The sequence below is a fragment of the Amblyomma americanum genome, chromosome 4, assembly GCF_052857255.1.
Source record: "Amblyomma americanum isolate KBUSLIRL-KWMA chromosome 4, ASM5285725v1, whole genome shotgun sequence".
Lineage (NCBI taxonomy): Eukaryota > Metazoa > Arthropoda > Arachnida > Ixodida > Ixodidae > Amblyomma > Amblyomma americanum.
The window spans coordinates 136,575,955-136,592,218 of NC_135500.1; the positions used below are offsets into that span (position 1 = coordinate 136,575,955).

At 45.0% G+C, this 16,264-nt stretch overlaps 1 protein-coding gene across 1 annotated transcript; it reads right to left on the minus strand.

Moving 5' to 3' along the window:
* Positions 1-581: 581 nt before the first annotated feature.
* On the minus strand, positions 582-10,044 carry Tcs4 (Threonyl-carbamoyl synthesis 4). Its single transcript, XM_077661785.1, has 6 exons — positions 9,606-10,044; positions 9,058-9,157; positions 3,076-3,233; positions 2,328-2,457; positions 1,451-1,655; positions 582-1,062 (listed from the first exon to the last, which is right to left on the minus strand). Exons 1-6 carry the CDS (start codon positions 9,860-9,862, stop codon positions 587-589), a joined length of 1,326 nt encoding a protein of 441 aa, XP_077517911.1. The 5' UTR covers positions 9,863-10,044; the 3' UTR covers positions 582-586.
* Between the last annotated feature and the right edge of the window lie 6,220 nt (positions 10,045-16,264).

A 16,264-nucleotide genomic window follows, 5' to 3' on the forward strand; every position in this document is an offset into this window, starting at 1 on the left:
TTCTAGCTGTACATCACATTTACCGAAGACTGTTCTCAAAACAGAGCTGACGCCCCCATTACACACATGATTGAAGTGACCAGCTGGTTGTTGAAGCAACTTCTACATGAACAAAAGCAGAAAATAACTGGTCTATATGAGCAGAAGGACATGCATTGGTATGGCTACCAGCATCCCATTTTCATTTTTGTGCTCATCACAAAAAAAGGCCTTGCCATTCAAACAGTCCAAAGATTGGAGCTACTGTACTACTTGCTATCCATGGAAAATAGGTTGTCACCTGGCACTGTGCTGGACATAAAGTGCTGCATGATGATGGTTATTTGATTTTAATGGTAACTGGTAGCTTGGCCGAAGAACACGTGTTTGTTGTGCATGAGATGGGGTCAAAAACCCAACTTCCCAAGCATTTCACTCCAGAGGAGTCAAGCCCCTGACCAGAGGAAAGCTTGCACCCAGCAGGAAGACCAGTGGGTGCCCAGTATAACCACAGAGCTTTATCTCTCAAACCTGGTCGTGGTGGAACTGGGGAGTCTGCTGTATGCATGCATAAATTTTCGGAAAAAGGGAAGCCACTTGCAGAGCTTTAGCCAATCTTAAGTTTAATCTTCCTGAGCTTGATGGACGCTTTTGCAACTGACTGTGAGATGTCTGTTCCCAGTATGCACCTGGGTTCAACTCTGAATGCACTAAGGTCTCCGACAGCTGGCACTGCAGAAGCCCTGTAGCGTTCAAGTCCATTCCATGCAATCATGAGTCCATTGTCTGAGCAGAGATTGGCCGGTGTCGCCACAAATCTAGCACCCAGGTGGCTGCACAGCTGTGCAAGGGCATCTCGCAGCACACTGTTGCATGCCACGCCACCTGCAACCACCAGCGTCGGGGATGCCTCTTCCCCTTGTGTTATTTCGGCTTCTTCGGAAGGGAGAGGTGGCAGTAGGCCCTCGCGTGTACAGAACTCTAGCGCCCTGTGGGTGCGCCGCACTAAGTGCTGCACCATGGCTCTCTGCGCTGATGCACACACGTCACGCAGTTCAGGAACCAGGCCATCTGCCTCGATGCCTGCGAAGGCGAAGAGGACAAAAAGAAAAAAGAACGCGTAAATGTGCCGCTTGAACCAGTTGTTTTCTTGCATCTTTAGGAAAAGCTTGATATTTACCTCTGATATATTTCTGAAGTGCTGGCAGCCCTAATAATTTCCTGCAAATAATCCCCACTGCTTTCGGTGCAGCCAGTACAACTCTGAAGTTATGAACACTACTCGTACAAGTTGCTTTTTCATGTCTAGCATGAGTTTGGCATCACCCTAGTGTCAGCTCTTTTAAAGTTCCATAGTACCTTTGCACATAGTCTCTAGTGAGCCCCAAAAAGGGTTTTGCACAAGTTGTAGATGAACTTCACATAATCTCTGCATGAAATCCTATATAGGAGAGATGAGTCACTAACTCACCGTGCTGCTTTTCAAGACGCAGGATTTCTCTGTAAACAGAATTCTTGAAGCCTGAGAATGAGAAATCACAGGTGCGGTAATCTGTCATAGGCTCTGGGAATGGAAATGCAAGGGGGTTGGCCCCTCGTGCCAGCAATTCTATCGCTGCACCCCCGCTGAGAAGGCGGCACTCGGGAAGGTTGTGCAGTTTCAGTCGACGTGCAACCTGCAGTGCACAATGAGGTGGAACGTGATGCTGCAATCAGTGATAGTCTTTCAAGCAAGGGTGTAACTGCTCAATGGAATCCACCTGAGAACAGGAATACAGATGAAGAAAGGAAAGCCAGAAATCTTTTGCAGAAACTTGACAGTCGATGGGAAATTCGTGCTGGTCTGCGGCTGGAAGCCTGGGCTGCTACATGTCCACAGCAGTCACTGCTCTGTCGAGAAGCAGTTTCTGAGAAGGCTCTATGGCCTTCCTTAGTAGCCAGCCCGTGCTTAGTGGCACGGGCTGGGACACTTTTCTTTGAATTATTTTTCTTAGTCCTACCATAGTATTAGTCGTCAACCGGCTGTGCTCAGTTGGATATGGTAAGGTGGAGTGAGCTGGATATGCTGATGAGCATATCCAACTGACTCCACCTTGGGGCTTCCCTTAAATGCATTGGACTAATAATATTCTTTCTTCAAATTCATAATTTACAAAACTGGCACCGATATACCAAAGCCACAAGCGAATTTATAGGGTGTGACCTGACAGTAGTGACAATAATCCAAGTACACAATATAAGTAACACAGAGCTTCCTGATGCTGCGTTATTTAGCAGCAATACAATGTTAGCGATGTGAGTATTGTACCATGTTCTTGCAACATGTATGATACATGCATCATACGTACCTTGTCCATGGCCTCCCCTGGAGCATCATCAATAGTTTGTCCTAACAATAAGAAATCATCAATGGCACGCACAACAGCCAGCTGACAGTGGCCACCAGACACCAGCAGCACCAGGTAGGGAAAGTCCACCCTGCAATATGCACTCAACATTATAACCAAGACATTGAGAACTGTCTAAAAAAAAGGCTTTTGATATACGAAAGTGGTTCCTTTCGGAATGCACTGTCACTCGAGGCAAACATCAGAAATGAGATGAGACATGTTAACTAAAACCTACTATACTAAACTTTTTGACTATCACGTTTAGACAGCTCAGAGCAGTTACAGAATTCAAAGCCAGCCATGCGTACACCCTTTGTCGAAAGTATACAGCCCAAGGGGTTTTCTTCTGGACAATGCTGTGTGGTTGGTTATGAATCTTTTACGTGGTTACGTGGTTTTATGTGGTTGGTCACGAACAGCTGCAACTCTTTTGAAATTGAGAGAAGCTCTTGTCCTCCAAAAGTTAGGACTCTGACGGATGCCACAAGGGCCCATTAAATGGCTTAGAAGCGAACTTCTTGGCCTCCTTGCTTCTGACAAAGACTCTGCAAGTCATATCAATACTTGCATCTGAAAAATGCAATTGCTCTCAGAGCTACAGCAGAAACAAGTGTGTCTCTTTAGCCACATACTCTGAAACCTGATATCCAGCAAAGCCCTGTTGTTGGCACGGGAGGATTTGCTTGCTGAATGCAGTGGCACTTGCCTGTGCTGGAGTCGAACAGCAGTTGCATGTGCCTCCATGTGGTGTACGGGAATAAGCGGCTTGCAGTACCTGCGTGCCAGCTCAATGGCATGGTCTGCTCCCACGCGCAGTGACAGTGACATGCCAGGACGATTTGTTACTGCAATGGCTGTCATCTCCTGCAAGGTCCAGGTACGGGCAGATTTACAGAGCCTCGGCATATGCACTTTTGGAAGCATGTGCGAAGCTAATGTGTGGTAACTTTTGACATATAAAGCTCGTAGTTGGATGCCTTGCTTGAAACATAAGTGGTCCTTGTAAAATAAGACACTACAAGAATTCAGAGGCTACTTGTTCCTTGAGTTACAAGCTGTGTGCTCCATAAAAGATCCAGCAACAAATAGCCTAATTAAATGCCAAGTTAGTTGGGCAAGCTTAGGGTGCCTCGATGCCAGCGTCGCCGTTCAGGGAGGTGCCATCTTTGACCGCATCCACGCCGCCTCTTGCTCGCTGCGACGCCATTTTGAATCACGGCGGGCGGGCGCAGTTGCTCGCAAGCAGCGTTGCTTGCATTGTTCGAGGCACAGTGGCTGCGGACAACTCGCTGGTGGTTCTACTGTTTTGAGAGTGTTCGACCGCACGACTGACGAGCTTCTCAAGTCCACCGAGCCATCATGACGGGCTGTTGTGAGCCAATGTGCTCCTGGTCAACGCTTAAAGGCCTGCAATGTTTTCGCTTCCCTCGGGGCAATAATGAAGCTGAAGCAGTAATGAAGCTCAATTTTTAGGTAGCAGTTATTTTTCCAAAAGCCTAACCCATCACTACCCAATTTTGCAGGCAAAATAGGAACTGCACGCATAGGCATCGTTAAAAATTCGTTTTTTTTTTAAACTAAACTGTTTCCAGTCGATTCTTTTTCACAAAGCATGACTTTTCAAAGTCAATTACTTTTATTTCGGATTTAAAATTTTAAGAAAAGAATTACTGAAGTTATTTAATGACCTCAAAATCACCCTTTCTTTGTAGGTTTATATGGATGGTTTATTAATGAGTACAGATAGGCTCGAATAAAATAAATACAACAGACAATATATGTAGAACTGGGCTTCACAAACAGGAGTCGCACCAGAGCAACCGGTGCGCATGTTCATGGTGCAAGCGAAGTCTGCGTATGATCGCTCGCAAGAGCACTAGCTCGGTGATTGTGCGGCTGTCAGAAAAATTAAACGAGTGAAAAACTTGCAGTAATCCTTTACCCTATCGCAAACGAGTGGCAATCAGTTTTCGTGGGCCACGAGAAAGAAAACGCAGGTGGAGTGGCAACGTTGGTAGTATAGGGTAGCATCGTTTTTACATACCAGCGCCCACCTGTAAACAAATGTAATTGCACCCCTGTGAGCAATAAACAGACGAGCAGCTAGCAGTTACACTTTGAAAGATTAAAAAAAAGGCCAGGCTTAGCTTGGTTAAGCCAAGAATGCGTTGCATATCTCGATGGAGTTCCGTGCTGCTCCGTTGACTCGATAGGCTATTGACTCGATCGCCATTGAAACTGCCCGTGTAGCAGCGCTCGATCGCCTTTGAGTCGATAGACTATCGGTTCGAGGGCCCTCGAAATGCCCGTGTGACAGGGGTATAAGACTGTCCCGGCGAAGGAGCGCAGCTGTTTTATACATATGCCGTGACGTCAATCATAGCGCAGCGCCCCTAGCGGGAGGAGCGGGAGTCAGGTGGTGGCTGCGGCCGCGCGCGACCGCGCCAGTTGGGGCCCAGCTTTTCCTCCGTGACGTCACGCGCCGGCGCAGCGCCCCTAGCGGGAGGAGCGGGAGTCAGGTGGTGGCTGCGGCCGCGCGCGACCGCGCGAGTTGGGGCCCAGCTTTTCCTCCGGCTGTCGTGACGTCACGTCACGTGGTTGCGCTAAAGTCAATGGTGGCTGCCCGGCCGCGCCCAAGGGCTGAACTGAGTGATTGCAATATGCAACGCATAAAAGCAGACAGAGAACAGTCTTTGCGAGCACAACAAACGGAAACAGCCCGCACGACGAAAGCGAAACCAACCGCAGCGCGGCGGCTGATGACCCGCGGCTGCTATCAAAGCGCAGGACTTGAAAACCAAAAAGCATGAAAACATGAATGAAAACAGAAATTTTCATGACCTCCTCCATCAATGCAGAACTCAAAAAATATACAAGAGAAAAGTGATTGCACTGTTGACTACATGACTAACCGGTACATCCTGTGACATATTATAAATTGATAACAGTCAACATGATTGTATATATTTTTTTTTCCTTTTTATAATTTCCTGTAACCCAACAGCACGCATCTTAACAACTTCGAAGATACCTTAACATTGTTGTACAGTTTTTCCTTTGTTTTTCTTTTAACATGCCAGCAAGTGTAATGGCGACCGCTACATTTATTGTATTTGTTTATTTTGTGTGTGTATGTGCCGAGTGCAGTTTGCTTACCCCCAGGGAGGAAGGCCCTCATCAGGCACCACGCCTTTTGGCCTCCTTCCTGAAGTGTATGAAACACACTTCAAATAAAGTCTCGAAGTTGGTATGTAGAAAGAGAAAGAAAACAATTTCTTCTACTCGCACGGAGCGCAAGCACCTGCTCGGCAACGGATCTTTAAAATAATACCCCGCGTTTTTCAAACCAACAGGTGGCACACTAATTGTTCAGCCTGGACCACTCGGGGCCCTAAAATTAATTCGTACAATTACTGTCTCAACCCTTGGAAGTTAAAATGGCTATTATGAGCAAAAAGATTGCGACACTGACGAAAAAGACTGTTCAAGTCGAAGCACTCTGAAGCGCGTCGATGGCATGAACGGCGTCTTAACGAACGCTAGCGCAGCTGCTCCCGCGTGATTCAATATGGCGGCGCCGTTGAAGTTGTCTCCACCCTGAACGGCGGCGCTGGCATCGAGGCACCCTAGGAAAGCTGACTCAGCTACACTGGAGTAAAGCTTACAGCTACTCTCAAAACTTGCCTTGGCTTTTCCAAAAAGCGCCTGCTTTCTAACGCATGCAACATAACCAGGAAATCAGTCATGAACCTGCAGCCAAAAATTGTGCATGTGTTTCTTAATAAAATTAAGTTGTAAGTCAGCACCAGTATCATTTATCGCTTTTCTATTTGTTCCATATTGTTCCAATTTCCACAGCACCTTCTGAAGAAATATCTTTTCTTCCAGCACATACCATTCTACTCTGCACTCAACCAAAGCTGCTGCCTAAGTGTGCCAAAACTACTTTGCTATTCCTGGCACTAAAATGACAGCAGCCAAGTAGGAGAGTGAGCTTTGCCCTGTGGAGCACAACAGCATGTAGCAGCTCTGCTTTTCCATCAAGTGTCCCAAGCACCTTGTGACAGAGGTTTATCTTACAGTGCGTTGTAAATATCTTTCATGAAGCCAAACTGTTTGCAATGTAAACAAATATCCACAAGGGCATCCATCATACCTTTGTTTCCTTCCTCCATTGTGCAGGCCCATTTATTTACATTGCAGGACTATGTTCGATACCACACAAATGCTCACAGAAGCTTGTAAGGCATGAAGGGCACAAAAGGAACCAATTTCACAACAGCCTAGGCATGCAGAGAAATTGAGAGAGGAGCCGCACAGGCCACATATGCAAACGTAAAGTGACCCGAGCAATGGTTGCAGGCGTGTTTGACCCGTGAGAAAATGCAGCTTTTTGTGGCTTCGGTAACTCAAAAGCTCTTCTGGATTATAATTGTGCCTACTTATGATGAGGCTTGTAAAAACGGGAAATAGACGAGAGGAAGAGATTTTTTGTGTTTAGTTACCGGAACACTAAGTACTAAAAATTGAAAAGGCCTGCCGTGACATATTCTTGCAGCATACAATAAAAAAATTAAGCAGCCCACCTCTAGCAGTCACACCTACAGCCAATTGGGTTCGCATCAGAGGCAAGAACAGATAGCAGCAAGTAATGAATAGCCAAGTTTATAGTTGCCTTTTCAAATATATACGAAGAAGCCAGGCATGTTACAAACTTTTCACAGAATATAAGCAACAGCAAAGATCTGAATTAGGTGCCAATTTTTTTTTTTTTTTTGCAGGACAGAGTTTTTACCAGAAAATTATATTTAATCTAAGAAATCAGCCAGTCCACAATTTTGCAAGAGTTGAGGCTGCTTCTGCATACTCCAGTTTCAAGCTAGCTCGATGCAACAAGAAAAATTTGTTTCAACACATCCTGAGCAAATCCCCATGTGAATCGCAGATCTGCTTGCAAAAATGATGTCTACTAGCACTTCCATATCTGAAAGCTTACAAGTGTAGTACTGAAGCAATGAGTGTACCAACTTTAATACTAATATAAAGGCAGTATCCAATCCATTTATAAAGCTTTCTTTATCAAGCTCAGAAACAAAAGCATGAAAAATTTTCAGTAAGGAGCCATTTTATCGCAAATCAGTCAGCGCTGAGAGCACTCCAAGATTGCATATAGCAAGCCTGTGCAACATTAGAATGTTCAAAGCTGGGTAATAATGGTATTGTCTGCTGTTCACCTAACTGTTTCTACAACTGTAGCACAACTATAATTTAATCAGTACTGAAAAATTTCGTGCAGTTTTTATTTTTCTTTGCTTGCTTTGTTTTATTGTCACTTATTTATGCGCATTACGTTTTGTTATTAGTGCTGCCACTCACTACGTAGTAACTTGCTGATCCCACCTTCTTGGTCTTTACAGACTGCAGGATGTACTTCGATGAAAAAATTACCGCGGCACTTAAAGGTGCACTAAAGAGGAATCTGAACTCATATTTTTAAAGCGGGAACTCTACACGTTCAAGGCATTCTTAGAAACTTCGAATTACTATCCTGTGCGGCCGATAGCCCTAATTAAATCGGATTAAATGTCCCGGCTCCCCCTTGCGTAACGCGATAGCATTGCAATTCTACCCAATTCTATTTCAATTCCATTCTAACTGTATTCCGATTATATTCTAATTCTATTACATTTCTATTCTAATTCTATTATACTACTTTGTAGTTAGTGCAGTTGTAAGTACTAGCACTGACTATTAGTGGTTAACATTTCATATTTTCCCGCCTCTGATGACATCACACCGTTTCGACCAATTGTGAGTATTTTAACACCGCCACTTTTCGGGCGACACCGGGTTTTTGTGTTGATGAGCCATCTAATGCTTTCGCACTAAAAAATAAGTTTGGTATTGTGACTTTACCGCAGACTCATTTTTCAGGCATGAAAAGTTCAGTGGCATCATCTCAGAGGTTTCCATGAGTGAACTTACCAAAAACCAGAGAAAACTTAATTTACGGTAATGCTGAGTAACTTGTCTCCTCCCCAGAGAATAAAAGTTTTACCAAGAAATAATCCAAGTGCTTCTTCATAGCAGGTGCAACAAAAAATTTGCTCATTATTTGAATTCAGCACAGATGCAAAAGCTTTGATGGGGTAACAGCGAAATCAGATATAATTAGGCTGTTCTTTTCTGCTACTCTAAACGGCACTAACTCATTAATCTGCATCGCATTGAATAACAAACCTAGTAACTGCAAAAGTATTTCATGCAAACACCAGCTTTCATATATCAGCTCTGTACAAATTTACAATTTTTTTTTACATCAAAAGTCAGGGCCCAGAGTTAGGAAAGGAATGGGCAATAAGCAGGTCAGAAAACATTCAACAAAACTGAACAGTGGTGTGACGTCATGCGCGGCCTTGAGCAAAAGTTCCTACGCTAAAGGGTCAGGTGAAAGCAATCAACCCAACTGTAGAGTCATACATTTTTGTAAAGAGGTGGCCTAAGTCTTCCTGGGAAGACAAAATAAAACTCCTTCTTCGGAAAACACAAAAAATGCAGCCTATACCCTACGGAAGAGTGGCATTCAAAACAGTAACCGGTCTTTTGCATCGTCTGAGAAGCACACAGGTTGCTTAAATGACTGAAAAGCTAAACAACTTTTCCAAGTAATACTTAGCTTTATTGGTACCTCAATTGGGACAGCACAATGCCGGAGAGCGTCCTCAGTGACTCTAGCAATGTTTTCCTTGTGCATGTCCCGTGCGATGGGAGGAATGATGCCACCGTACCTGTGAAGACGTTCATTCATATTTAAGAATTAACATATCTGTTTTACCCTTTATTAGAACAACTATATGAGACCGCACATTAAAATGCAGACACAAGTTTCAGCTCTTTCATAGCTGAATTTCCAGTCAGAATGGCTGGGAATGGCATTTCTACTAACACTTCAAGCTGGAAGCGGAAGGTATACCCCAGCTGGAGTTAGAAGTGTAAATTTGCCAGCTGGAAGCAAAAAACATATATTCTTCTATCTGGACGTGACTACCGCAGTTCCATATATATCCTGATGGAAATGGGAACATTTGGGAGCAGTTGATATATCAGAATGCCGAAATCTGCCGAGAATGCCGAGTTTAGCTTTTGCTCCGTGGTTTTCAGGAAGCAGCGGATCACTAAGCATACGCAGCAGCACCAGTGTCCTACTCACGCACTGAGGATGACCTATGGACTTACTCAATGTGTATCGCCAGCTGAGAATGGGCAGCTTCGCCGAGGATATTTCCATTGTCGTCGACGATGCCGACGGCCGTGTCGTCGCAGCTCGTCTCAATGCCAAGGATTACTGATCTTGCATTTGTACAGTACTTGTGACAATATTCCAGCCACTTTGCGTGTAGCAACATTCGCGCCGAGGCTTCACGGCCACTGAGCAGAAAACGTTGCAGCTTCCGACCTAGCATCGTGCACATGAGATCGACGGCGAAGCACATACAGCAGGTCGTTATCGCACCCACACTCAGCAAGCGATCAAGCAGACGTCTCAGCAACGTTCATACGACTGCTTTACCAAAGCAAATGCTATAACTGAGCCAAGCAACGCTGTAAATGCACATTATGACAACAACGCGCCCCACGAGTTGCACATTGCAGTCGCCATTAGCGCGTCCATAACAACCGGTCGCTAGGCATGGAGGTTAAGATATGCGGTCCGGCTTCGACCAAAATTAAATCAAACAACTCTGGCGAAGAATTTTTGCATATTTATAAAAACAATACTTTTAAAACATAAAATAATATTAGTTTTTAAAGCGCCAAAAATTGAGATACAAAATTGCAACAGCCGCGGCCTTTTCGAAAGAGTAGCGGAGGCTGAAGCAGCTGAAGTACAGTGGCTGGAACTGTAGCTGAAGCCGTTGAAGTCAAACTGGTTGATATGTGCGCATTGTACGCATATCTAAGTGGGTTCAGCGTAACTACACAGAACTAGAATATTGGTTTGGTTTATGGGGGTTTAACGTCCCAAAGCGACTCAGGCTATGAGAGACGCCGTAGTGAAGCGCTCCGGGAATTTCGACCACCTGAGGTTCTTTAACGTGCACTGACATCGCACAGCACACGGGCCTCTAGAATTTCGCCTCCATCGAAATTCGACCGCCGCGGCCGCGATCGAACCCGCGTTGCCCGCGTCTTTCGATGGATGGATGGATGGATGGATACGGCTGAACCCTTTACATCGGGCGGTGGCTCAAGCCACCTAGCCATGTCTTGTGAAATTTTACTCCTGTCTTGCTTTTAGCCACCAATCAGATAACCTTCGCTTGGTTACTTCTAACCTCTTAAAATCCACTTTCCCTTCACTATCCCTAAACCCCAATGCCTTGGGTAAGTCAGCCCCGCTACCTTCCACTGTAGGGTGAAGCCCTTTACAGAAAAGTATCAAGTGTTCAGCCGTTTCCTCCTCCTCTCCGCACGCAATGCACAAAGTGTCTATCTCCTGGTACCTGACTCTATACGTCTTAGTCCGCAAAACTCCAGTCCTGGCCTCAAACAGCAAAGAACTTCCCCTACAATTATCATAGATATTTTCTTTGACAATTTCCTGTTTAAAGGTCCGGTATGTTTCCAGTGCCGATTTCGTCAGCATCCCTGTTTTCCACAACGCTCTCTCTGTTCCTTTAACCTTTTTCTTAACCGATAAATGCTGATTTGCCCCCTTACTGCTGTCCAGATATTTGCTTGTCAATTTTCTAGTTTGCTTTCTCCATTTCGTGTCAACATTCTTTATATACAGGTATCTGAAAACTTTCCTAGCCCACCGCTTTTCCTCCATCCTTCTCAATCGTTCCTCAAATGCTATCTTACTGCTAGCCTCTCTGCTCTCGAAAGACGCCCATCCCATATCCCCCTGTACCCCCTGATTTGGTGTATTGCCATGTGCTCCCAAAGCTAACCTCCCTACTCCCCGCTGCCTAATTTCCAGCCTTGCTTGAACATCTGGCCTCATACACAGGACCACATTCCCGAAGGTCAGGCTAGGGACCATCACCCCTTTCCAGATCCCTCTTACCACCTCATACCTATTGTAATTCCACAGTGCCCTATTTTTCATGACAGCTGCATTCCTACTAGCTTTATTCATTACATATTTTTCATGCTCTGTCAGATACTCAACACTGTTATTTATCCACACCCCAAGATACTTGTACTCATTTACTACTTTTAGCACGAACTCCTGTATTGTATGTTCGCCGCCCTCTTCATTAAATATCATGACTGCAGATTTTTCCTTACTATACTTGAAGCCTAATCTATCTCGCTCTGTACTGCATATGTCTAACAACTTCTGCAGGTCTTCCTTGTTGTCAGCCATTATCACTATATCGTCCGCGTATATTAGTCCCGGTAATGTCTGTTTAATCAATTCCCCTTGCTTGAAAAAAGATAGGTTGAAGCCTAGTCCACTCCCCTCTAGCTTGGCTTCCAAACCTTGCAGGTACAACATGAACAACAAAGGGGACAGAGGACATCCTTGTCTAAGCCCCCGCTGTATCTCTACAGGCCCTGATACATTTTTTTCCCATTTTATGAGCACTCTGTTACCTCTATATATATCTTTTAAAAGATTAATTACTCCATTTTCCACATCCAATGTGCCCAATATGTCCCACAAATGCTCCTGAGTAACGTTGTCATAGGCTCCCCTAATATCCAGAAATGCTAGCAATAAGGGCCTATGTTCCTTTTCCGCAATTTCTATACACTGTGTCAATGAAAATAGATTGTCCTCCAACCTCCTTTGTTTCCGGAACCCATTCTGTAGTTCCCCTAACACCCCCTCGTTCTCCACCCAAGCCTGCAGTCTATCCTTTATAATTTGCATCACCACCCTGTAAACCACAGATGTCACTGTTATGGGTCGATAGTTACTTACGTCTGCTTTGTCCCCCTTTCCCTTATATATCATGTTCATTCTACTTAATCGCCATTCATCGGGGACTTTCTCATCCACTATCATTTTGTTCACTACCTGTATTAATGTTTGCTTGGATTTTGGTCCTAACTTCTTTATCAACATAATCGGGATACCATCTGGTCCTGTTGATGTGCCACTAGGAACCTTCTTCTCTGCCCTTTCCCACTCTCCTTGCTCAAGTGAAGCTATTGCTGTAACCGGTCTATCCTCCTTCGATAAACTATGTACCACGTGCTTTGCTGAAAATTTTTCCGTCATCCTTGTTCCTATGTGTTTTATTGCTTCATCCCCTTCTAGTCGAATACCCTCATCTGTAACAATAAACCTTTGTTCTAGCTTAGTTTTATTACTCATTGCATTTAGATGTTTGCAGAATTTTTGGGCTGCTTTTCTATCCTTTTTATTTACTTTTGACATCCATTGGGCACCCTTTCTTCTAATTTTCTCATTAATCAAATAGGATGCGTCCCTTCTACACTTTATGAAGGTATCCCATTTTCTGTCTACTTCGGGTTTTGGTTCCCCCCTCTTCTTGGAATATCTGTGTTCTCTGGATGCTTCCTTGCGCTTTTCTATTGCCCTCTTGACCTCCTCATCCCACCAACTCTTGGGTTTGCATCTTTTCCCTTTTAGCTTTACTCGCACCTTAGCTAGCTCTAGCTCCAGTAATCGAGTTAATTTGGTATAAGTCCATTCTGTTTCACTATCCTCAAAAATTACTTTCTCGATTCTTTTGGCTGCTACTTCCAATTGCTTTTCTGAGTAAAAATTTCCCCCTGATTGTTCATCTTGCTTCAGTCCCACATTGCTTTTTCCTCTGAAGCTCAACTTGATACGCTTGTGGTCACTACCTAGACTTCTGGAACCATCTTCATCTATGCTCATTACCCCTAATCTGTTATACATCCTCTGTGACATTAGTGCATAATCTATCGTCGAGTGCAGACTCCCCGCCTCCCATGTTATGAGCCCTTCACACTTCTCGGTGCTGTTGCATACAACTAAATCATGCCTGTCACACATGTCCTGCAGCATGCTTCCTGTCGAATCCGTGTACCCATCCAGGTCTTCTATGTGTGCATTCATGTCACCTAATATAATTATCTCGCCCTGTCCTCCTAGCTCATCAATGTCGCTTGCAATACATTCTAACATTTTCTTGTTTTCCTCTTTGGCATTGACCCCTGTCCACAGGTATACAAAGCCAAGGAGTGTTAGCTTGCCTGCCACTGTTCCTTTTAGCCATAAATGTTCCCTGCATCCCAGTCTAACCCTTTGAAAATTCATACTTTTATGAATGAATGCCCCAATTCCACCTCCCTTTCTGCTGCCCTCTGTTCTATTGCAATATTCCCATGCGTAGTCTGGGTTACAGGGTGGTTGCTCCATGTCTCTAAGATGTGTTTCCGCTAAACCATATACCATTAATTCCTCCTGTCTTAACTGTTCTTCTATTTCCTCCCATTTCAGTCTATTCCTGCCACCTTGCATGTTAATGAAACCTATATCTGAATTAACTTGGCCCTGGCGCTTGCGTCTCTTTCTTCCCCTATGGTTCCATTGTCCGTTTGAACTTAATTCTTCCTTCTCTACACTGGTTCCTTCAGAGCTCTGGGTCCCCCAAAAAAGCTGTTGCCTGGCGACCTATCCTACTACCCACCTTCTTGCCAGTGGCACCACCGTAGTGGATGCCATCCTGTGCAAAAGGGTGGGGCCTAACCTCGTACACTTCCCTGTTGACCTCCATCACCTCGTATCTTAGTCGTCGACTCAATAGCCTAATTACCCGATTAGTCTCCACGACCCTCCTTTCCGTTTCGCGAGCCTGTCTCTGGACCTCTGGGACTGTGCATATGGTCACATGCACACTCTCAGAGGCCTCTCTAAGCCTACGCATCCCCACCTCCAACTGCGTCTCAAGATTCTGGCTCCTCCCCTGCAGTACATCATTGAGACCAGCATGGATGACCACAAGGTGTTCGCCATCCATGCTGCCCACCACCACCTCCCGGGCTCTGGCCATTGCATCCACCATGCACTTTCCCGTCAGAACGCCTCCCTCAACCCTCGCTACATTCGAGTCCCCGACCACCAGAACTCTCCTGCGCCCCAAACGTTCGCTTCCTAATTCCATCTGTTGGCCTCCGGATCGCTCTAGCTGCCTCTCCTGCCGCTGTACGCTATTGTCGCGAGTTTCCATGCCCGCTTTAACCTTTTTCATTTCGTTCTCATTTTTCTCACTCAATGCTCGCTGCACTACAGCACTGTACGATTGACGAGCCTCGTCCCCCGCCTGACACTTCTGCGAACTGGGGTGCCCAGCCGGCCGCGACCTTAGCGCTTCAACCTGTTTTTCTAGCTGGATCCGCTTTTCCCGCTCTTCTTTAATCTCGCCCACCATTCGCTTCAACAGGGCGGCATTATTCTCCTCCTTTTTAATCAAATCGGCGACCTGAGCTTCCAGCTTAATCCGTGCCTCTCGTTCGACCTGCCAGTCCGCATTAAGTGCATTAAACCCAGCTTCCCGAGCCAAGCAGCCGAGCGCCATCTAAGTGGGTTCAGCGTAACTACACAGAACTAGAATATTGGTTTGGTTTATGGGGGTTTAACGTCCCAAAGCGACTCAGGCTGTGAGAGACGCCGTAGTGAAGGGCTCCGGGAATTTCGGCTCAGCGGTTATGGCGCGGCGGTCAGAGCTAGAATATTGTAGCGTAACTGTTGGGATAGGACAGGGAAAAAGTGGACGTGGACACTGGGCATTGGGAGGCTGCACGAAGCGTTGACTCCGAGCCACACGTTCGCACCTGAGCGGTGCGTACCCGCGTGCGTCCCCATCAAGCTGCTGTCTAAGGCGGGAAGGGGGATAACAACGATAACCATAGCCCTCTCAGTACATAAACGTTAAATAGACTTCCTATGAATTTAATCGTACGCCTTCTTGAGCAAGTTGGTACTTGTTAGTGAAGGAAACAAGCTAATGACAAGGACGAGACAATTGACTCACCCTTGTCGTCAGCTCTGTTTCTCTCATTTAACATCATGCACAAACTAGCCGGCCAAAGTGTCCTCTTGGTACATCTTTACAGAATATGAAACACAGCGCAAGAATCAAGACTAGAAATGAAGTGAAGGACAGGGCGTGCTGATTATCAACTGATAAGATCTCATGCTTTTGTATCTTTTTGCTGATTTTTCTGCCTTTTTTATGTGCATATTCGCGGCTGGCAAAATAAACAAATCATTTGTTAGCGCGTTGTATCATTCACTTCCTTGTAGTACCATGTGTTTGCACTGTATTTTCTATTCTGTACACTCTCTCTTGCCCCCATTTTACCACACAATATACCCTCGAAGATTATTTGCACCCCCATCCACCAAAAATATCAAAACCTTCTCAGTCTCAATAAAAACGATAATATAAAGTACAGCTAGATGTCCGGAACATGCGGTCTTGCACAGTTTGTGCCACGGTTGACTTAGAAAACTAAGCTTATTTAAAAAGATCTATTTTAGTGGTACACAGCAGTTATGATTGATTTTTTTATGCACAGGCAACTAAGGCTATCATATTTTAAATACAGGAGTAAAACCCTAAAAAACACAAAAAGTGCCACCCATTTCATGGCAGAGGAGCTAAAAAAAGAAGTGAAACTTCATTGAACTGAGGTGAACGTAAATACAACACAATGTCCTAGGAGACTAATGTCGGGTAATTTCAAATGAAACCAGGAACATTTACAAGTGTTTTAGAGGACCAATGTCATGTACTAAATTAAGTCGGAGATGACTTACAGGACCAATGTTATATGCAGTTAAATTAAGCCAGAGACATTTATTTTTCTCAAATTACAATGCTACTGGTTCCAACACCTTGAAATCTCGGATAAGATTGTGCTCGCTGGTATAATAGATAATGGTA

Coding starts and splice junctions, on each gene's coding strand:
- Tcs4 (XM_077661785.1), bottom strand. CDS start 9,862: ATGTGCTTCGCCGTCGATCTCATGTGCACGATGCTAGGTCGGAAGCTG. Junction 9,158..9,605: donor CAGCTGGCGATACACATTGA/GTAAGTCCATAG, acceptor ACGTCTTCACAG/GTACGGTGGCATCATTCCTC. Junction 2,458..3,075: donor GCTGTTCGACTCCAGCACAG/GCAAGTGCCACT, acceptor TGCATATTGCAG/GGTGGACTTTCCCTACCTGG.